Below are 22,575 nucleotides of genomic sequence, written 5' to 3'. Positions count from 1 at the left end.
CCCGGCCCTCAGCCCAGACTCACCGGGACTCCGACGTGGGGCGGTCTCTTCTGCTGGGCAGCGCGGGGCTCCTCTTCCACCACGGAGCCCCGCCTGCACTCTCAGCTGCTCTCTCTCCCCACGTTGCAGGGCTCCCTCGACACACGGGAGCCCTAGTCACCGGCCATCTTTCTGCCTCGCCGCCACTCCGGACTCTCCCCCAGGCATCCACGAGCGCTGGGCCAATCCCAGCGCGGCCTTCGGGACGAGCCTCCTCTGACGCGCAGCTTCTTCGGCCAATCAGGTCGCGGCTCTCGGGGACAGGCCTCCTGCCACGGCCAAACAGAGCGCGGCTCCTGCCGAGGGACGGCCAATCAGGTTGCGGCCCCTTCGTGGCTTCGTCCACGGCCGGGCACAGGCGAACGGCGGCTCCTGGGCACCTTCAGGCCCCCGGGCAGCGGCAATCACGGCGTGGGCAGCCGAAGTTAAATAAAGTTAAGAGTAAGCGAGGTAGGCACTCGCCAGGGCGGGCAAAGCGCTCCTCAGCGCAATAATCAAAATAAAGCGCTCTAAAGCGCTATGGGGCAATAAAGCGCTCCCAAAGCGCTAGACCACAGGCAGAGCGCTCCCAGGCGCTCAGGGGGACGCTCAGCGCCTCCAGGCACTAGGAATACAGTTCCAGCGCTCTCCCCATGAAAATGCAGCTTCTCCATGCTGCCAGGGGTCCCCGAGCTTCCCAGGGGTAAAGCCAAGTCCCCCCCTCAGCCCAGGCAGGGCAGAGGGGTCCCCCCAGGAGTCCAGGCATCCAGGGGCTGGGCAGCGCCCACCCCTGCTAGATTCAAGTCCAGAAAACAAGAACAAATTGGAAGGGAACACGGCCCCTTCTTATACACAGAAAAGGCTTTGAAGTCCTTTGAAGTCTTTGTGTGAGCGAGCCCTAAGCTCTGGGTGTATCTGGTTTCCCTCTCCTGTCAGCCTCAGGTCAGAGGTGACAGGGGGCCATCAGGAGGGAGAGCCATCAGGGGTGGGCTGCCAGGCACGGCACGGCACCACCAGAGCTCTTTCCTCCCCTCCCTAACAGCAGATGGGGGCCTTTCATCTACGGCTGACTCAGACCCCCCTCCTCCAGACATTCCATCTACCAGCAGGCCCAGGCATCCAGGGCCAGGCCCATCAGCCAATCACGTGCCAGCAGACTCACGACACAAATATGCCAACTTCTAAAAGTGGCGCTTCTAGACTACACACAGCCATGCCGCATACACCATTCTGCAGCATTCATTCTCACGAGTTCATACATATCAAACTCGACCCTGCACTCCCCATGCATCAGGAATCTACCATGGGCATACATATTCCCCAGTCATTCCTATGGGAGGGCAGGGCGCTCACCATCCATACCCAGAGAGCACACGCACACGCACTTTACACTGTACCACAGTGAAGACGTGCGCAGAGGCCTAAAATCACCAACCCAGGTTCCAAAAACAGGCTAGGAAAAAGCAAAAAGTCACGGGGTGAACCTGCCCAAAGGACCGGGTCCAACATTGGGCAGCACAGCACGGTGACTTGCTGCGCTGCCCTATGCCAAATCCCCATTAGTGAGGCCCTAAGACTCAAGCTGCTAACTCCCGATCTAGTTCACTACATTGTGCTGTTGCCGAGGTATTGGCTGTATCCCCAATTTGCAGTGTCTGTTCAGTTTGAGAACTGTTGCAGTTGCTCCTCCACATTGTATAAGATCATCACAGCTGCCATGGGTTTTATCTGAGTTGGGGATCATGGATGTTCAAGTTCAAACATTTTGTTGAAAGCAATAGAAATTCTGGTAAGGTCAGAAACTTGTTCTGTAGTAGGTAATTAAGGAATCATAGTACAGATGTCTGACACTGTACCATTAGTAGGAGTGAGTGGCTTTTCTAAGGTAAGTCTTTTATCACTGTTACTGTTGTTGTAAGCATATATATGCATTGCCCCAGCCGAACACCCTTCTTTCTTATATCTGGGGATCCAATGAAGAATCTGGTAATTAGGATCTTTCTACATATCAGGGAGCGATTTCCAGGTTCACTACGCGTTGAGGTGTCACATTTGCCATCATTAGCAGGGCCAGGCTGGAAACACTTTCTTTTAGTGGTGTCAGACTGCCTGCTGTACACAGTTTAGGCAGATAGGTTGGTTTGGGCTGCTTGGGAGTCATCCTGAAGCAGCAGCGTTGCAGCCTAGCGCTTGTCTGCTGGACGAAAGTCAGAACAGAAGGAAGCAATTACAGGATCTTCATCCATCAAGCATCAACGCTGCGGAGCTCAGGTCAGCAGATCCAGAAGGCCATTCAAGTAAGAAAACTGGGCACTATCATCTACAGACTACCACATGACTACGTTGGGAAGAGCGAGAAGCACTACAATTGTTCACCATCTTGACTTCCTCTCCAGAGTTTTCACAGGAAAAGCAAAGGAAAAAGAGAGGGAGCCCTTCCCTCCCTACAAGCATTTGCCAGTTTACTCTAGGGTAGATAACTATCCAGCTGGCTGTAGTGGGAGAACTCAGTGGACTGAAGTGCATCTGTATGCAAATCAGACCGTCCTGTATGCACTCTTTCAATAGTGATGTACTTTACAGAGGTCTCTGAAGATCCAAAAGGACCTATCTACAAACTACATTTTGTAGTACGTTTAGTAGAATTAAATAGTACAACTAAAGTACTATACAATAATACTCACAAACCCACTAGTGTAAATCTCCAACTTTACCTCTCATATCTTTTCTATGAGATGATCCTTACACGTTAGTTTGCTACTTAATAGTAAATGTTGGAGGGGCCAGAGAGGGGTTGGATAAAGGGAAGGGGTTTAGGGGGAGTAAGGAGTCGTGTAGGTAGGATTAGGGAGGGATAACATCCACCCACAAAGGTTTAGGCCCATTGCTATTAACAAACTACTTCTAAAGTTACTACAGTCAAAAAGGTACTCAAAACAATAGTAAATTATCCCAGCTCAGAGCTGAAGTAAGTTCAGCACACATGGCCAACCACTAGTACTACAACACCTTCACATAGAAAATAATTAAGGAAGTGCCTTAAAATAAAATGCCTATGGAAATATTTTTAAATTAAATTATACTAAATGATTAATAATAGTTCAAATTATTTTTTTCAAAGTCGTTTTCAAAAAAATCTGTAAATGAAGCATTATAAAATATTTTGACAAACTTTTTGAATTTTCAATACATCACTTTCAACAACAATTAATGCAAACCATTTTTTTAAACTTTATATGGGAATTTATTATACTTCATTTAAACCTCAGTAAAATAACTATATTTCATTTACTATATTTAATTTTTGTTATTGAAAATTCAAATCCAATTAAAGTTAATAGTGCTCTAGCATGTTTTAAATGTGTTTTTTATATAAAATTAATTTACATTAATATTTACCTTTAAAATAGTTTACTATATTTATTCAAGTTGAATAAACCTTTTTACTTTTCCCTACCCCTTACCATACGGAGACTCCACAGTTGTGGTGGAGAGATCCCTATGGTTAAGTATAGGGAAAATTAAAAAGGTTTACTAAACTTTATAATAAAAAAGGAAAAACATTTTTAAATGTGACATTTTTGTAAATTAATTTTATATAATTTAAATTAATGTAACTTTATTTCCTATGTGGCATTATTTTAAGACCTTGTCTCCATTCTTTTCGAAAGAAGGGTGTTGTCGTATCAGTGGGCGGCCATGTATGGTGCTAGACTTGCTACTGTTTGTTTTTTGCAGTAGTAACTTACACTCATGAATTTGGCTCCACCCATTTTTTCTGAGGGTGGAGGTGTTTAAGTCTACACTTTTGAGTAACTTTATACTAAGCATGGGCGGATTTTGCGAATTGGCAATCCGCGAAATTGCGTATTTACGGATTCGCAATCCGCAAAATCCGCAAACTCTCACGAATTTGTGGATTTTTTTTTTGTGTTCGCAAGGATTTCTGCCAGTTCGCGAGGATTTTGTACCAGTTCGCAAACGTGAACTTACTTTTCGGGTAGCAACGGTCGCGAACATGTTGTTTCTACATCTGGTTCATCACAGCACTCTCTGTTTCACCACTGCCACCCTCTGTTTCACCACTGCCACCCTCTGGCTCACCCATGCCACCCTCTGGCTCACCCTTGCCACCCTCTAGTTCATCACTGTAGATTATGGGTGGAAAAGCACACCTGCCCTGCCTCAACTGACATAAATGAATTAGGGGCTGATTAATGTGTTACTGAATTTGAACTTCCTGGCTGGAACCTGCTTCCTTATCTGTAATTGCTTTCTCTGAGCCTGCTGTGAGGGTCAGAGCAGGGTCATAGAATAGTTGCAAGTAGGCAACTGAACTCTGGAGGGGCCCCTCAGGAAGCACTACAGGGAATGGTTACTAATGATAAGATTGAACTTTTGCACCTGCTGAGTGCTTTCAGTTTTGCAAAAATCCAAATATCCAGCAGCATCCACAAAAAGTAATCCTTCCAGGTCAAGATCCCTGGCACCTGCTTCCTTATCTGTAATTGCTTTCTGTTGCAGTGTAATTTTTTTAACAGGACCTTTGTTGTATACTTGTAGCTATTCTCTGAGCCTGCTGTGAGGGTCAGAGTAGGGTCATAGAATAGTTGCAAGTAGGCAACTGAACTCTGGAGGGGCCCCTCAGGAAGCACTACAGGGAATGGTTACTAATGATGAGTTTGAACTTTTGCACCTGCTGCGTGCTTCCAGGTCAAGATCCAAATCAAAGTGACCAGCACATGAAGAAAGCACTGAGAGGAGCCTGCTGGACAGGAACAGGAAGTTGGAGACTGTGGGGCACTTCCTTCCTCCCACCCCCCCCCCCCAAAATGGACTCCTTGCAAAAAAAAAGTGCAGGCAAATGTCAACCTGAGGAGTTATTCTAATAAAAATCATAATTTTCAAGGTTTATGCTGCCTGCTGGCGGATTTCTTGTGCGAAATTTTACATTTTGCAATCTCGCAATTGCGAGATTGTCGCTGCCCGCCGCATCTACGTTTTCGCGAGTGTTTACTCCCGCGAAATTGTATAGTATTCTAGTTGGCAAGTGCGACCAAGCAAAAAAATCCGCTTCGCACAGATTTACAAATTTTCGGTAAGTTCGCGAGAGTTCGCGGATTGCGAATTTACCAAAAATCCGCAAAATCCGCGAGCGGAACGGATTTTACGCCCATGCTTACTTTATACTCGGATTTTGTGAATAACTGAAAGTATTGGAGTTACTTAAAAATGCAAGAATAACTTACTTGGGTAAATTGCTCACAGGTGTAATTATCTTTGTGAACAGCCACGAAAGGGTTCAAGTCGTAACTTGCAGATGAACAGCAACTGACACATTACCCATATGATCTATTTTGCCAGTTTTGATAGTTGAGATACTAGCTGATATTGCTGGCCTGCAGATAAAGTTGATTATATTGGTTGATCGGATAACACTTTTACTGTGGAAATCTATGGGTAGCTCAAAGGTCTCAGTTTCAGAACATCTGGAGGCCAATTCAGCTTTTGATTTTTTATGCAATTAAGTTGGCTAATAAAACCTATCATTTACAGTGTTACATCAAGTATGCTCTAACATACTCCTTATAAAAAGATAAATAGAAATATGTCCATGCATACTTTTATCTATGTGAGTAATGAATGTGACTATGGGTGCAGTAAAGAAGCTTGTTACTTTGATATGTGGGCTACGCAGTGTTTAATTTGAGCCGGTATTATCCAGTGGTGTACACCGGCACAGATTTTTGGGAACTGGCACTTATTTATTTTAATGAGATGTTTACCGAGAGCAAGAGAGGGAAAACAAACAAAGAGGATAGATGAAGGAAGAGAAAGGCAGATACACCATCATGAATGGAGGAAGCAGGTACAGGATAAAGTGAGATAAAGGGGCAGGGAGTTGTCTAGTAGTGGATTAAAGTGGCATGAGATGGATTTGAGACTACTCAGCCTTTTACATGCACAGAAATTTAATTGGGCAATGGCACTCATTATTTTTACAAATTACGCATTGTGGCCATGATGTGTTGCATCTTTTTCTGTAAATAAGGAAGGAATCATTAATGAGGACTCTCGGATTACCAAGCGGGCTTCAGGGCAGGGACAGGGACTGTAGAGCAGGCGTTTCGCTTGTTACTTATTTATTGGAAGGTGGTCCTCATAGGCAAAGGCAGTCTTTACCTCTCGTTCATCGACTTAAAGACTGCCTTTGACCTGGTACCTAGGGAACGCCTGTGGAAAGTCTGAAATGGGGATCCCACGGTATATTTTATCGTTATTAGTGAGGCTGCACGATAGAAACTTTGCGCGAGTGAGGTGGGGCCAGCAGGGACAGAAGACCAACAAAATTCCAGTGAATAGGGGTGTCCGCCAGGGATGCGTTCTAGCCCCCACCCTGTTCTCACTATGGGCACGATTAGGATCCTGGTGAATCTGCATCCTCCGGGCCGGCGGAAGCCACCGCCGGCCCGGAGGATGCGGATTCACCGCTGCGGACACAGCAAAGACCCCCCGCCCGATTAGGATGGCTGGGGGGTCATTTTTCCGTCCGCCGCTTTTCCGCCGCGGTCGCCTTCCGACCGCGGCGGAAAAGCTCTAATATGGTGGCGGTGTCTATCAGACACCGCCAGCCATATTAGGATGCCGGCGGAGACATGCTTTTCCACGGCGGGTTTTCCGCCGTAGAAAAGCATGTGGAGTCTGAGTATGGGGGCCTGTTGCAGGCCCCCAGGGGTGTTGGGGGGTGGGGGGTGCACATGGGGGGGAACCTATGGTACCCCCCTGCCTTTGCATGCACGAAGCGGCAGGCACCACGCGGAAACATGCACATTTAACATGCACATTTAACCTTGCGGCGGGTGTTGCTTGAAGCAGCATCCGCCGCAATGTTAAATATAGGGGATGTGACCGCCAGGGTGGCGGTCACATCCTAATTCCGAGGGAGGGAATGCCGAAGCCCCTGCGGACGGTCCATCCTAATCGGGCCCTATATGTGAACGGGGTGGTGGAGCATTTACTGCAAAGTCCATCTGATGCACCGTCCCTGGCGGGCTAGAAAATCCCAGCTCTCCTATTCGCTGATGACACCCTCCTCATTTCCAAGTCCGCTGTAGGGTTGCAGAATCTGCTTGATAGTTTCCAGTCTTTTTGTCTTTTGAGGGGGATTGTTATAAATACAGATAAAACAAAATACCTGGTGATAAATCCACCAAAAAAGATTAGCAGGCCCCCTGTTTTAAATCTTGTTCCACTGGAGAGGGTTAAGGTCTTTGATTATCTTGGGATCCGTATTTCTGACAACATGCAGTGGTCCCCTCACATTCAGAAGATGCTTTTATGTCATAAAAGGGTAGGGGGGGCTATTCTTAGGGAACATCGCTCCTCATTTACCAGGCCCATTGCTCCGGTTCTTGAGATCTATAGGGCAAAAGGAGTGAGTTCTGCCCTATATGGAGCGGAACTGTGTGGTACATGTAATGTGGACCAGCTGACTAGATCTGAAAACAAATTTTTCAAAGATCTGATGGCACTCCCACAGAGTGCCCCTACGGTCCCATTGTTACTAGACCTGGGATGTAACTCGATTTGTGATTTGGCTAAACTTCGCCCGCTCTTATTATGGGCACGGCTGTGGCAAGCCCCCGAGCTAGCGAAGTATGCGGAGTGTCTGACGGAAGTCTTGTCCATGGCTGGTTGGCATTAAGCATGGGCGGATTTTGTGGATTCGCAATCCGCGAATTTGCGGATTTGCGTATTTGCGGATTGCGACAATACGCAAAATCCGCGAATTCTCGCGGATTTGCGGATTTTTTGGGGGGGTGTGTGTTCGCACGGGTTTCTGCAAGTTCGCGAGGGTTTTGTACAATTTCGCAAATTGCGAACTTACTTGTCGGGTCGCCAGTTTTGCGAACTTGTTGTTTCTACGTGCCCAGCCTGTTTGCAAGGCTTTCTTCATCACTGCCACCCTCTGTCACCACTGGCACTGTCTTTGGTCACCCATGCCACCCTCTGGCTCACCCATGTCACCCTCTGTGTCATCACATCACACTCTGGTTCACCAGTGTACATTATTGGGGCAAAGCAAAGCACTGCCATCCTCTGTCAACACTGGCACTCTGGTTCACCCATGCCACCCTGTGGTTGGCACACCCATGCCACCCTCGGTGTCATCACAGCACCCTCTGATTGACCAGTGAGTGTACATTATTGTGGCAAAGCCAAGCACACCTGCTAAGTGCTTTAAGTTTTGCAAACAACAACACCTGCCCTGCCCCAACTGACATTAATGAAGGCTGGCACCTGCTTGTCTGCTCCCTTTCCTTTTTGTTGCAATGTAATTTTTTTTTAACAGGATGCAATGGCATACTTGTAACTATTCTGTGACTGTCAGAGCAGGGTCACACAATAGTTGCAAGTAGGCAACCAGATTCTGGAGGGCCCCTTCAGGAAGCACTACAGGTAAATGGTTACAAATGATGAGCTCGAACTTTTGCACCTGCTCGTTGGTTTTGCTTTTGCAAAACTCGTTTTTCGGTAATTTCGCCCTATTCGCGAGGCGCGGCGTTGTGCGAAATCGACCGTGGAAGCCGCGAACTCGTGCGAGTTACCCCAAGGTTGAGTATGGGCGCCGCCATTTTGTTTGCGTGACGTATTTCCGTTTCCGCCCGCTATGTGTAATCTCGCGCAATGAGCGCCTTGCGAATGCAAGTTCGCACGAGTTCGCGAGAGAAATCGCGTGCGAACTTACTTACACGCACGTGTTCGGGCCGCCATCTTGTTTTTCATTCATTCCTATGTGTCTGGGCATGGTGTTTCTATCCTCTGTATATCTCTGCCATCCTTTGCTTGTTTTAATATTTTTTTGATCTATTTAACTTTTTTTCTATCCCTCTAGTTTTCTAGGTCTATATTTTTGTGTTTTAGGCTACTTTTGTTTACTTTTCAACTACTTTTTTAAACTTTTATTTCCTTCTTCCCTACTCTTATTCTTTTTAATTTTCCCTCCTTACTGCTAACACCTGCCCAGAACATGGTGAAGACAGCTGTCAAGCTGCCCAAGACGGGCACCGCAGCCCGTGCCCGGCTCCCGTGTGGCCGTTTGAGGGCGGAAATGGTGGTGCCCAGGGAGATCTTCAGCCCTGAGGAGGTGGGCTCACTCGTTTTTTATGTGCTGCCCCGTCTCCCCAGGACCATCGCGGCAGGCGGCAGGATCGCTGCTGGTTATATCAACAGCCAGGAGCGACGGAAGCGGTGGGGGCAGGTGTGCCGGGCCCTTTTTGACATCACAGGGGTCCAGCGCACCTACAATCAAGTGACCCACCGCTGGACCGATATCCTGGACCGGGAGCGCGACCTGCTAGACCTGCTGGGAGTGGAGGTCCCCGGGCTTGGTGAGTAGTAGTAGCAATTTTTTCATCACTCACTACTCTGTTTTTTCTCCTGCTCTGTGTGACTGTGTTATATTGCAAATGTTTGCTTTAACTTTTTTACAAAGAGCAATAATGCTGCTGATTACATTGATAGGAGAGGTAAATTAATATTTCAAAATCTTCTGTGCATTTCAGGTGCACTGTTCTCCTTCTCTGTGGCGGTGCCACTGCTTATTTGTTTTCTATTTTGTGTTCATTTAATTGGGCTGAGTAATGTATGAGTGTACTTTACAGAACTGCGTAATGCTAGACTCAAAGGGGCAGATTTACAAGCCCCTTGCGCCACGTTTACGCTGCCTTACCTGAAGCACAGCGACGTAAACGTGGCGAATCCATGCGAGTCATGTACAACGAGATGCATCTAAGGAGATGCGCCACGTTAAGGCCTGGGCCTGCGCCTCAATGGGTGCGTTCCCACGCAGGGGGGCCGTGGGGGGTGGCGGTCAGGCAGCTGTGCGCCTCGCAAAAGTGCCTGCGTGAAATCTACAAGATTTAACGCAGGCACTTCCGCGACGCTGCTACGTCAATTCTTTATGCCTGCTTGCTTGAAGCAGGCGTAAGGACTGATGCGGTATGTTGAGTATTGGGCAGCCCTGAGCATTGCTATAGTTGCATCGCGCCTGAACGGAGCAAAAGAGCTGCAAGGGGCTTGTACATCTGCCCCTAGAGTAGAGGCTCAGGTGCAGTCCTTCCTTTGTAGCCCTCTTTTTGGCTGAAATAGTTGGTTCTTGATCTTTCTAAATGTTTGATTTGGTTGACAAGGACATCGACAAGCAGCAATCATCAATGTTTTCTGTTCTTTCTTTCATGTTGTACGTCAGGTCCACCCAGGGGCAAGCGGACAGAAAAAGCGGATGCAGTGGCTCCAAAGGAGGAGGATGCAGGCCAGGGCGGCGAGTGCTCCTTTGCTGGCCCCAGTAAGTTTTCATTTAAATATAAAGGACCTATTGTTGTCCAAGCGTTCCTAATTTAATTTTTTTGAAATAGTGTTTAGATAGGAGCAAAATCCATAATACTACTGTTGCAGGGACAATTCTCCACAAACCTAACTATGGACACCAAAGACCAGAGTAATAATATTTCAGAGTGACGTGTTTGGCACACTGTATAAACCTGGTAGTGTCAGCGGCACGGACTCCTCCTTGCAAAAATTACAAAACCTTTCGCTCAGTCACTCGAGTCTGGAGGACCAAAAACCACAGAGTCTATTCAAGTTTAAAAGCTTTATTAAAAGTTAAAGTAAACACATATATTAAAATTAAGTTAGCTGGAAATGGAAAAGTGCTTGGTGCTGAGTTGATGAGTAATGGAACACATTTCTTGTGGTCGAGCCGAGCTTTCACCTGGTTTGAAGTTGATGTTGCTCTTGTCCTTAGAAGTCCAGTTTCTGTCTGTTCAGAGAAAAATGATGTGTGTTAAAATTAATCAAGCATTCATCAATTATGACAAAAAAATGCAGCAAGACAACAGCCTTCCCTGGAAGGAGGGACATTTTTACTTTAGACTAGAGTAGACAGTCAATTAATTTTTCTGTTGTTTTCACATTTCTTCATTCATAGACCAAATACTAGTGAGTGGTGTAATCTAACATTCTTAAATCTACTTTGTAGGTGGAACATCTGGTGGCGGGGCCAGCTCGGATGTGGTGGTGATCATTGACTCCGAGTCCGAGGACCACTCTGGGGAGGAGGCGGCGCAAGAGGACCAAGAAGTACAGACTGTGAGGAAGCAGACAGTGGCGGTGGCGAGTAGAGGTAAGCTGGATCATGGTACTATCTGACTCTTAGATAGGATATGATGTGTATCCAGTGCTGGCCCAGTGACAAATTACAATATGGTAATTACAGCAGGCTGGGACCGACAGACAGATGGAGGCAGAGACAGAGAGAGAGGACGACAGAAGGAGAGAGAGAGAGGGAGGGAGCCAGAGGGAGGGTGAGGGAGGGAGACAGAGAGAGAGAGACAGCGAGGTAGAGGGAGACACAGGGAGACAGAAAGAGGGAGACAGAGAGAGAGAGAGAGAGGGAAACAGACATATCGCCTGGGCCTGGTGCAGATGATACGGTTGCTGGTGTGGTTAACGGCTCAGAGGAAAAGTCACTCACTTCTGCCAGATCTCTTTCATATGAAAGAGCATCAAACCAAGGATACAAGTGAGTTGTGGGAAGGGAAATGGTGATTCAAGCGCCCCCCCTTGCCCCTCCCTGCGGACGCCCATGATACTGGCCTGAATAGTTTTGTACTGCGCTGGCTAGATGCTAGTTGTACTGTGACACAACTTCCTGCTGAATCATTTTGTGTTAATCATATTCTTAAAGAGCATTGGTTACATATTATGTCTTTCTTTCTTCATATAGTTGGTAATACTAAAACCTCTAAACCGACGAGGAGTATGCTGGCTGTACTGGCCCGGCAACGGAGGCTGGAAGCAACTGTTGCCCAATATCGGCGGCTGGTGGAACTGGAGGGGGACGACACGCAGTCCAGTGCATCAAATGTAACATCTGCATCCTCCTCCGTGACCCCACGTTCTGCCGGTAAGCGCAGTGCTCCAGCGAAACGGAGCCGTGCTGGCAGACACCACCGCCAAGCAGCAAAGGCTGCACCTCACAGCAGTGTAAAGGCTCGCTTGCGCCGAGCACTCCGCAGAGTGTCCGACCTAGAGGCGGAGGTCCAGAAATGGAAAGACTATCAGAATGTGGTGGAGGGCCTCTGCTTAGATCACGCCACCCTCCAGGAGAAGTACGATGCCCTGGCCCTAAGGTATGATGCCCTGGAGGCCAAACTCAACACTGTGCATCCCTAGAGTGTCCCTTGCCCCTTTTTTAGAGACTTTTGGGGGGGTGGGAATTGGGAGTTGGGTTTTTTGGGGACTTTTGAATGACTATTTATTTGTTGGGGTTAGGGAGGGTCTTGCGGGAGATTATTTTGTTAGGGATATAAAAATATACTTTTTCAAACTTTATCTGAGCATACCTGTTTTTTTACTACTTTTGCGCTTGGTGGGTGGTGGTTTTGCAGTAAGTTCATTTAACTGAACACTGTCATCGTGTTGGTTGACGTGTAATACGCCAAATGTTTTCCAAAGTAAATGCCTGTCACAGAGTTTGTTAATTCAAGAGCCCTAGGACTTTACTACTAGTACCACTGTCACTCTCTCGCCTCTCCTAATACTCCATTTATACTACCTCCCACCCAAACGCTTATCTTACCTGTAATTTGTGTTTGAGGGCTGGCTCCACCTGGAATTCACAGTGTCCTAAAGCGTTCTGCAGCAGGGCCCCAACTGGAGTTTCCCGGCGTGGATTTTCTGCAAAACAAAAGCAATCAACATTAGAAATATGGCAGCGGTGCTCACAGACCCCAAAATCCTAGAAGCCCCACAGACAGCACCCCTAAGACAGGCAAGCGAGCAATAATAACGCCTAAACGTTCACGTGTAAGAGGCCAAATGTTTTCCAAAGTAAATGCCTGTCACAGAGTTTGTTAATTCAAGAGCCCTAGGATTTTACTACTAGTACCACTGTCACTCTCTCGCCTCTCCTAATACTCCATTTATACTACCTCCCACCCAAACGCTTATCTTACCTGTAATTTGTGTTTGAGGGCTGGCTCCACCTGGAATTCACAGTGTCCTAAAGCGTTCTGCAGCAGGGCCCCAACTGGAGTTTCCCGGCGTGGATTTTCTGCAAAACAAAAGCAATCAACATTAGAAATATGGCAGCGGTGCTCACAGACCCCAAAATCCTACAAGCCCCACAGACAGCAGCCCTAAGACAGGCAAGCGAGCAATAATAACGCCTAAACGTTCACGTGTAATAGGCCAAATGTTTTCCAAAGTAAATGCCTGTCACAGAGTTTGTTAATTCAAGAGCCCTAGGACTTTACTACTAGTACCACTGTCACTCTCTCGCCTCTCCGAATACTCCATTTATACTACCTCCCACCCAAACGCTTATCTTACCTGTAATTTGTGTTTGAGGGCTGGCTCCACCTGGAATTCACAGTGTCCTAAAGCGTTCTGCAGCAGGGCCCCAACTGGAGTTTCCCGGCGTGGATTTTCTGCAAAACAAAAGCAATCAACATTAGAAATATGGCAGCGGTGCTCACAGACCCCAAAATCCTAGAAGCCCCACAGACAGCACCCCTAAGACAGGCAAGCGAGCAATAATAACACCTAAACGTTCACGTGTAATAGGCCAAATGTTTTCCAAAGTAAATGCCTAACCAATTTCATCCCTTAATAGACCTTGCCAGCAATGGCCCAGCCAAGACCCGTAAACCCAAACGCAAAAAAGTCACACTTAGCAAAATGTATTTAAATGAGGACTCACTACTTCCAGACAGTCCCTCTTTAGGGGACTCGTCAACGTAAGTTTCTTCATTGTGCAGATTCCAGGCATCAGCATTACGGGAAATGGATAGGGTGAGTCTGGAGGAGGAGGATAGACGACCAGGACTGAGTTCTTGTCAACTAACTGTTGTGAACCTGAGGAATGCTGCGGCATCAAAATCAAGACAGTTCTGCTGATGGGCTTGTTGTTGCTTGTGATGGGGTGATTACAGTTTTGTTGTGAATGTGATCAAGCACTTGCTAAAAAAAGAAAGACAGACACACAGGAATAAAAGTGAATAAGGACTAATGTTACAGTTAATGAATCATTGACTCATTTTCAGAACTCGCTGTCAGGGAAGCAGAGCTCGTCCTCAAACTCTGCAAATTGAGTCGGTAGTACTTCTGGTAACTGAGGAGAACTTTCCTCAGGTAGGTCGGTGTCCTCGTCTTCTTCCTGCGTGCATTCTCGTACTTTGTAATCTGGTGATATGAAGTGCTGGTTCATCTTTATCATGGTGAGCCGCTCCACATTTGCGGGCAAGAGGCGGGACCTTTTGCAAGTCACAATGCCACCAGCAGAACTAAAAACACGTTCTGAGGCCACGTTTGCGAGTGGGCAAGACAAGTAATTGATAGCCAGGTTGGTGAGCTCTCACCATATTTTTCTTTTCCCATGCCAATACGTCAATGGGTCCTCAGTAATATTGACCGCTGTTGAGTCATCCAGATAGGCCTGCACCATTGAAAGAATGTCCTCCCGGATTCCTGTACTTTGCACTTCTGTGTCCTTTCTGGGACAAGGAAACCCTAGCTCACTTAGCCAATCTGCTTCAGACATATCGCCTGGGCCTGGTGCAGATGATACGGTTGCTGGTGTGGTTAACGGCTCAGAGGAAAAGTCACTCACTTCTGCCACAGACACAGATGCAGAAGTGTTTTTTTGGGACGCCTGATGGCCTGCTGATTCACTAGTAGTACTGTCTTCTCCTACAGTTTCCTTCCGCTCTCTTTCAAAACGAATGGCTGACTGAGCTAGCCAACCTTTGTACTCTGTAACATCTGATGTTTCAAAAGGAATTATTACTTTGCCAAACAATGGCTTTTTGTAACGTGGATCCAGAATAGTAGCACAAATGTAGTGCTGTTGTTTCTTGATATTTACAAGCCGTTTATTGCTAACTAGGCGTTGTAATAATCTCTGCGCCAACTCATATGCTTCATTCTTTCCAGCATCTTTTAATTCTGAAGACACCACCTTGACTTGGTGCTAGAGCTTCAGCAACAATGGGATAGCTTTGCTCAAAGAACAGTCCTCCCTGCTGACGTCACGCGTGAAGACCTCAAAAGGACGAAGCATGTCTGTCAGGCTTTTAACTAGCTGCCATTGCTCCACCGCTAGCATCATTTCTGTCGTATCACCACCCAGGTTGTAGAGATACTCATTGACTACTGGAAACAGCTCATGCAGACGCTCAAGCATGTAGAAGGTTGAGTTCCAACGTGTTGCCACCTCCTGGATAAGTGCTTTCACTGGCATTCTACGTACATTTTGCTGGCGCCTCAGCTCCTTCCGGGCCTTAAAAGAATGGTTGAAATGTGTGCATATTCTTCTGCAGATGGTCAGTATTTTGTCGACTGCAAGTTCTTTTTTCAAGAACTTTTGCACGACAAGGTTCATACAGTGCGCCAAACACGGCACTCTGAAATAGTAACCGTCCTCCATGGCCTTAACTACATTGCTGCCGTTATCAGTAGAAACATAACCAACCTTGCATTTTCTTTTGGGCAGCCATTGCGATATTTTTTTGTTAAAGTCATCCAAAATGTTGGCTGCAGTATGACTTTTCTCCATGCCAAACATGGCTAATGTTGCATGTTTATGAGCACCCTTAAAAATCTCGACCAAGTCACCACCTGCATTTATCTGTTTTGCAACCCCTGAAAAAGAGACCCAGTGTGCAGTGATGCACATGTAATCAAGGGCTTGGCAACTGGTCCACATGTCTGTTGTCAGGTGTATAGTGTGAACAGCACTCTTCTGCAAAGCTGCCCCAACCAACTCAAGCACCTCTTTATGTAGTGCTGGAACAGCAACCCTGGCAAAATAGTACCGGCTAGGAACCTTCCATTTAGGGGCCAATGTTGCCACGAGTTCAAGAAAACCCACACCTTCGACAAACGAAAAAGGGAGAAGGTCCACCGCTAGCATTTTTGCCAGCTTAGTGTTATACAGGCGTACAGTTGGGTGGTTGCGTTGAAATTGCGCATCTGAGGAGAACATGGCTGAAATGGTGCGCTGGACAAATTTACTGGCTGATGCTGATGCCTTCTTCGACCCACTTCTGCTCAGTGTTGACATTTTCCGCATTGGTGTGTCTCCCAGACTCTCAGTGTGCCTCCTATGTGTTCCAGAGGGTGTGGTGCTGCCAGGGGTACTGGGTGCAACCGGACAAATGTCTAATGCTTCTTCTACCTCCCCGTCATCTTCAGATGAAACACCTAGTATGGGTATATTTTGGCCACTTGCCCTTTGGGATTGCTTTCCCTTGATGTTTGCTAGGTGCGCAAACCATTCGACAGCGTGCCTTCTTTTAAGATGACCTGTCTGGCCTCCGGTTCCATAGTTGGTACCAGTCTTACCACGGCTAACTCTAGTCTTACAAATGCAACAGACGGCTAGGTTATCATACTTTGCATGGACACTAAAAAAGTTCCAAACTGGGGACTGGAAACTTCTGGTTTTGCCGCACGAGATGAAACTGCCAATGCCAGATGAAGCAGTGGTGGATGAGCCTTGCAGACATCTACTGGGTTGTGCAATTATTGCAGCAACCCTACTTGAGGGAGTCGAGCTGGATGGAGTCCCCCTCTGGGGAGAAAATACGGGAGCTGTAGGTTTTGTTGAACTTGTTGTACTACTTGACTGCTTTGGTGGTGCTACCAGTGCCACGTCGCCAGGGTCACGCTCAGCATGATGTCGGGATAGGGTATAAATGTCTGTCTGCTGCATGGCCGGTGTGGCTGGAATGACGTGTGTGATGACTAGGTCATTGCTGTCATCCTGTTCATCAACATCAGAATGAACCACTTCATCAAGTCCGACGTTCGGATCCATAAGTATGAGCTTTCCGGGGCCCTTCCTTTTAACATTTGATACCTTTCGCAGCTCATGGTGTGCCTCCCTCTCAGATGTCGGAGATGGGTGCCAATCTAGATCCAGATCATCATCTGAAGGAGCGGGGCTTGAAGAGGAACTTCTACACACACTCCTTGATCTTTTCTTTGGTGGGGAGCTGGGAGAAAATGAATCATCAGGAGGAGTGCCTTCGTCTTCCTGACATGATACCCCGGCTCCAAAGTCAATTTCCTCCTGTGCCCCTACTTCTGGAAGAACAACCATTGTGGGCACTTGCACCGCTCCATGCGCCGCTACATGGGCCTCTTCACTGATCGCTACTTGCAACTCTCCATGGACCTCTCCTTCTCGGCCTTCTCCTTCTCGGCCTTCTCCTTCTCGGCCTTCTCCTTCTCGGCCAGCTCCTTCTCGGACAGCTCCTTCTCGGACAGCTCCTTCTCGGACAGCTCCTTCTCGGACAGCTCCTTCTCGGACAGCTCCTTCTCGGACAGCTCCTTGTGCATGTACTTGTGCTTGTACTAGTAGCCCATACAGTTGTTGTTGTGGCTTTGGTTGTTGAATAGTACTTGTGAGATGAGTTACAACCTGTGTTGATGGTGTGCTGCTACTTTCTTGCGATGAGCCAACATCACTGGTCGTTGGTGATTGAACCACTAAACAGGCTACCTGTGCAGCACTCATGGTGGGCCTTTGTTTTCCCCACAAAAATTTAGTGGTGGTGCCACCAGTCTCCTTGGTAAGTGGTGCCACTTGCTTCTTCTTCTCCTTAGTAGAGACATCTTTCTTGCTAGAGGACCTACGGGCACCTCTTTTTGGAGCCATCTTCTTCAGATGTCGGAACAACAGGCCGCAGCAGGACTTCTTCCTGGCACTGATGCTCAACGATGATGCGGATTTATTGACTTTATGCACCTACAAGCAAACGAAGACAGAGGAACATCAGTAAATATATGTTGCATATGTAGCACTTCAATAAATAGTTTGCAAGTAGGCATTTATGAATACACGCGTGCACACCACACAATATGGAAATTTCAAAATTAAGAATTGCTAAATTTTTGGGAAACAGGAATTTAACATTGATCCAAGAGAGCACACACAGAGAGGGTTATAGTTTCATGTACCACTGACTCCCCCTGGGCACAATGGGTGAAAGCAAGGCAAAATGGTTGCAGGCCTATGGCACAAAGCTCACTGCCTGCCTTCAAAATGGCCGCTTGACCCCCATCCACATGGCCAGGACCATGCCCCAAAATGGCCCCCACCAACATAGCCAGCCCCCAACCCCTACTCCAAAAGTCAAAAAACACAACACCAATCTAATCACCACAATCCAATGCCATCCATCAAGTTTCAGAAGGTTTAGGCTGCCTGCTGGTGGTTTTCTGGTGCAGAATTGCAATGTTTGCAATTTCGCGAGTGTGAGACTGTTGCTGCACGACGCGAACGTGGCGAAAAATCAGCAAAATCCGCGAACAGACCGATTCTGGGCCCCCTGGGCATGATAAAATCACAGCACACTGGGTGCAGGCCTATGGCACAAAGCACACAAACTGGTTTAAAAATGGCCCCTAGACCCCCACCCACACGGGACCAGGCAATAAAATGGCCCCCACTCACATAGCAAGCCCCCAACACCACCCCAAAAAGTTGTAAAACACACAAAAATCACAACAATCCAATGCCATCCATGCCCTGGCCAGAATAATGTTAAAATTAAAGAAAACAGTTGTATCATACATGCACCCATAACTAAGCCTGGTAGTTTTCAATTCATGCGCAGAATTGTAATTTTTACTATTTCGCGAGTGCGAGATTGTTGCTGCGCGGGACGCGAGCAGTGCGAACACAGGCAATTTTTTTTTTTTTTAAATCCGATTTTCGGGTAATCCGCGGGAGTTCTAGGCCCCCTGGGCATATGAAAGCAATCAGAGCAGACTGGGTGGCCCGATTGACCCCATCCACATGGCCAGGACCTGCATGACAATGCCTCAAAATGGCCTCCCACCAACATTGTTAGCCCCCAAACCCACCCCAAAAAGTCGAAAAACATAAAACACACACAAAAATCACCTCAAACAAACAACATCAACTTATCATCTTACTTGTGAAATCAAATTTCGAATCCAAAAGTAATCCAAAAGGCCTCAAAGCCAAATCTCCAGCAGCATCCACAAAAAGTAATCCTTCCCAGTCAAGATCGAATTCAAAGTGGCCAGGAAATGGAGTAAGCAATGGGAGGAGCTTGCTGGACAGGAACAGGAAATTGGAGACTGGGTCACTTCCTTCACCCCTCCCCAATTGTAATTTTTGTAATTGTAATTTCGCGAGTGCGAGATTGTTGCTGCCCGCGCCGCGGCCCGCGAGTAGTGCGAACACAAGCAAAAAATCCGCAACGCGCGGATTTGCGTATTTTCGCCACATCCGCGAGAGTTCGCGGATTGCGGATTTACCGAAAATCCGAAAAATCCGCGAGCGGAACGGATTTTGCGCCCATGCTTAGTTGGCATAACATCAAGTGGCTCAAGGATGTTAAAATCTTGTTGTGTGATATGGGCCTTAAAGATGCATGGGCAACTAGATCGGCCCCACCTAAGCCAGTCCTAAAAAGAACTTATTGGAATTGGGTAGCATACAAGCGTTGTTCTGACTCGAATCTGGGTAGAATAAAAGATTATGTTTTTATCGAAATAAAGCCTTATTAATTAATTAATTAATTAATTAATTCATTCATTAATGAGAACTTTGTCAAAGTGTTCCACCGCTGCTTCTGCGCAAAGTTAGCTAAAGTCCTTACCCTAGTCATCCAAGGCACATAGTCAGCCCTCTTCCTCCTAATTCTTCTCATATATGGTAGGTGATTCATTCTAGAGGGCAGGGTGGGTGTGACCTTTCTGAATGGAAATGATAGCATTTTACCCTAATTTAAAGTTACGTTCATATGCAAGGTCCAACTAACATTGTAGAGTCAATGAAATGGTCTGGATTGTAAAGAGAATTCAGAGCTCTCACAGCTGGAAAAGCAGTCGATTGTGGATAAAATATTCCCAGCGGTTTCTACTTTTATAACATTTGAAAAAATCATAGTTTCCTTTTGTGATCCTATAAATTATCCATTGAGGCCACTGAATTGCAATATAAAGCTCAAGTGGGACGAGTGCTTTCATTGGAGGGCTGTCATCAAAACTTTGAAAGGTGGAGGACAATACAGACTGCACATGCTCTTTTTGTTAGTTTGCTGCTCTAGTGATGGTGGTTGTCTTGTCTGTTGATATGTGTTAACTTGTATTTATGTTTTCTGCATGTACCTTGCAAAATACATTATTGCCAATAACTCTGGTTATGAGTGAAAGATTTATGGTAAAACTCACTTGCAAATTTACTCATATTGTTGTTATATCTGACTAAGGTTGTATGTAATCGGTTATTTCAGACAGATGACAATTGTCCAATAATAGTCGGCAAATCCATTAGTTCTACAGGCTACATCTTTTACATTAATTTCTTACTTACTGGTCATTCTTAGACCACACCCAAAATATATTGTGTATCTTTTGGGGTTCCTCAGTTTTCAATCCACTCAAAGCATTGGCTGCTGTACAGACTTCACCGCAACCTCCTTACACAACAGAAGAATGCTGTGGAGAGTCGTGTGAGCAAAGGTGGTGCATTTCATGTTCCCGGATCCTGTTGTGTCGCCTTTGTTTATCCCACTGCTTTATATTTATGGTCCAACAAAGGGGCCCCGGAGGACAGTGCAGGAGAATAAAGGATAGGGAAAAAGGGCCTAGATCCTGTACCTTACAAAATCACTTTTCAATTCATAACTGTGAGCACAATTTCCTTATTGGGGGTTCAGTAATGCCATATGTTGGAAGAGACCATCTCTGTCAATGGAACCTGACAGTGGAAACATGCCTAGTGCAGAATGGGAATCCATCCATAGTTTTGCATTTCTAGAATCCAGTCTGACAAGTTTCCTGAGGCAAAACTGTTTCAAACTGCCCCTTTTGGCTTGCTACTATTGACTAGAATATCATACTGCTTTCAGTGAAATATGCATTCACATCTTCTAAGGTTCTCTGCATCACGATTCACTGCATTTGCTTCTTGGTTTCAGGATCCCCTCCCTTCTATGATGGCTTGGATACATCCTTGCACCCTTTCCCCCTTCTGCGCTTCCGCCTGATGTCAGTACAACTGGCACAGCATGGTCCTTTGCTGCTCATGTTCTTCCGGAGTAAGTACTGCTGATCAGTCACATCAGACTCCGAGGACAAAGATGGAGCAGATACTCAATCAATGCACCTCGGTCAAGAAACATGCCCGCCTCCAGGAAAGGTATGAAGCTATTGCAACAAAGAACTGCTATTAATTATTTTAATGGACAGAGCTGTAGCAAGTGGACAAAGTAGATATGAAACCATGTATATTGCTTGCACTATTGGCATAAATCATTATCTCCTGCTGTGCCCTTAGTTCGTAGAACACAGTAACACTTGCCTGTAGGTATTACTGTCATCAAGTGTGATTACATCAAGCAATGCTTCAGAATGTGATATAGAGTTGAGGAGAGCACCATGATTCACTTGAGGCTTCAGCACGTGTTAGCCATGGCCAGCCCCACCCCACCCAATAATGGTCGAAAATTAGCATTTTACACTTCGTGTATCTGCTTATATAATATATAAATTATGTTGGGCCAATAGGCCCATCCATAATAAGGGTGGGAACATGGTAAACATAGTGATTCAGAAGTCAGAATTAAGGTGGGATTTCGTTCTGGTAATATGAGGAGGAAATTGCTGGTTTACTAAACTTTGAGACATGCAATGTTTTAAAAGATTTTCTGAGTGGGTTTGAAATGCTGGTAGCCTTTAAGGAGAAACAACTAGAAAGGATATATGATGTAATGCGACGCCATGTAGTCATTGCTGAACTGCACCCAAAATATAGAATATTCATCTATGCATAAACACTTTAGGATCCAGTGATTAGTAAATCTACAGATGCTGGTTGAAGCATGCATTTCCCGCTTAAACTCGTGCTGTTTCATCCTGACAATCTTGGGGCCGCTTCAAGAAACAAAGCAAATTAAAACAACGGACAACACGTATTCCGTGATGCTTAGAGTTTACTTTGGCCACTTAGCAGTGAATCCTTGTTCTTAGATCCCCTTAATAAATTGTGACTTTAGTCAAGTTAAGGCGAAGGAATACAGTTTGCTCTGGTGTCTTAAACATTCATAATAAATTGAGGAATGTTAATGTATATTTTCGTGTCCTTTCTGCTGATGTTTAGGTTTTTCCACATAATGTTTCTTCCCATTTAGACATTTTCTTCTCATATTTGCACTGCCTTTAGCCATAGGACTGATTGTTTTAAGAGAAATATTATTATGGTTATGAGTAAAGGGCATGAATAGATATTAAATCAGTTTGCAGGCCTTCCACTGTGTATGCCTCCATTGGTGAAATAACCATTTCATAAGCATCTTCGACCTCCTTCTGGGATTTCTGGAGTGATGAAAGCATGATGCCCAGCAGCGCTGGGTCACTGCCCCATAAAAATGTCACACTCCCTATAATCTGCACTTAGGTATAAGTAGATCCACAATACATATAGAAGTTTGCTAAAAATGAATTTATGAGGAA

General features: G+C 46.2%; 1 protein-coding gene across 1 annotated transcript in view; it reads left to right on the top strand.

Annotated features, from left to right (window-relative positions):
- Positions 1–22,575, top strand: part of PTPN7 (protein tyrosine phosphatase non-receptor type 7) — a 219,391-nt gene that overhangs the window by 41,717 nt on the left and 155,099 nt on the right. The window contains exon 2 of the mRNA XM_078644166.1: positions 21,042–21,262. Within this exon, the coding sequence (XP_078500292.1) occupies positions 21,132–21,262 (131 nt within the window). The 5' untranslated portion in view covers positions 21,042–21,131. The remainder of the gene's footprint in view (positions 1–21,041; positions 21,263–22,575) is intronic.

The sequence above is a fragment of the Lissotriton helveticus genome, chromosome 5_1 (genome assembly GCF_964261635.1).
Source record: "Lissotriton helveticus chromosome 5_1, aLisHel1.1, whole genome shotgun sequence".
In the NCBI taxonomy this organism is placed as follows: Eukaryota; Metazoa; Chordata; class Amphibia; order Caudata; family Salamandridae; genus Lissotriton; species Lissotriton helveticus.
This window is presented reverse-complemented; position numbering and strand designations above follow the sequence as displayed.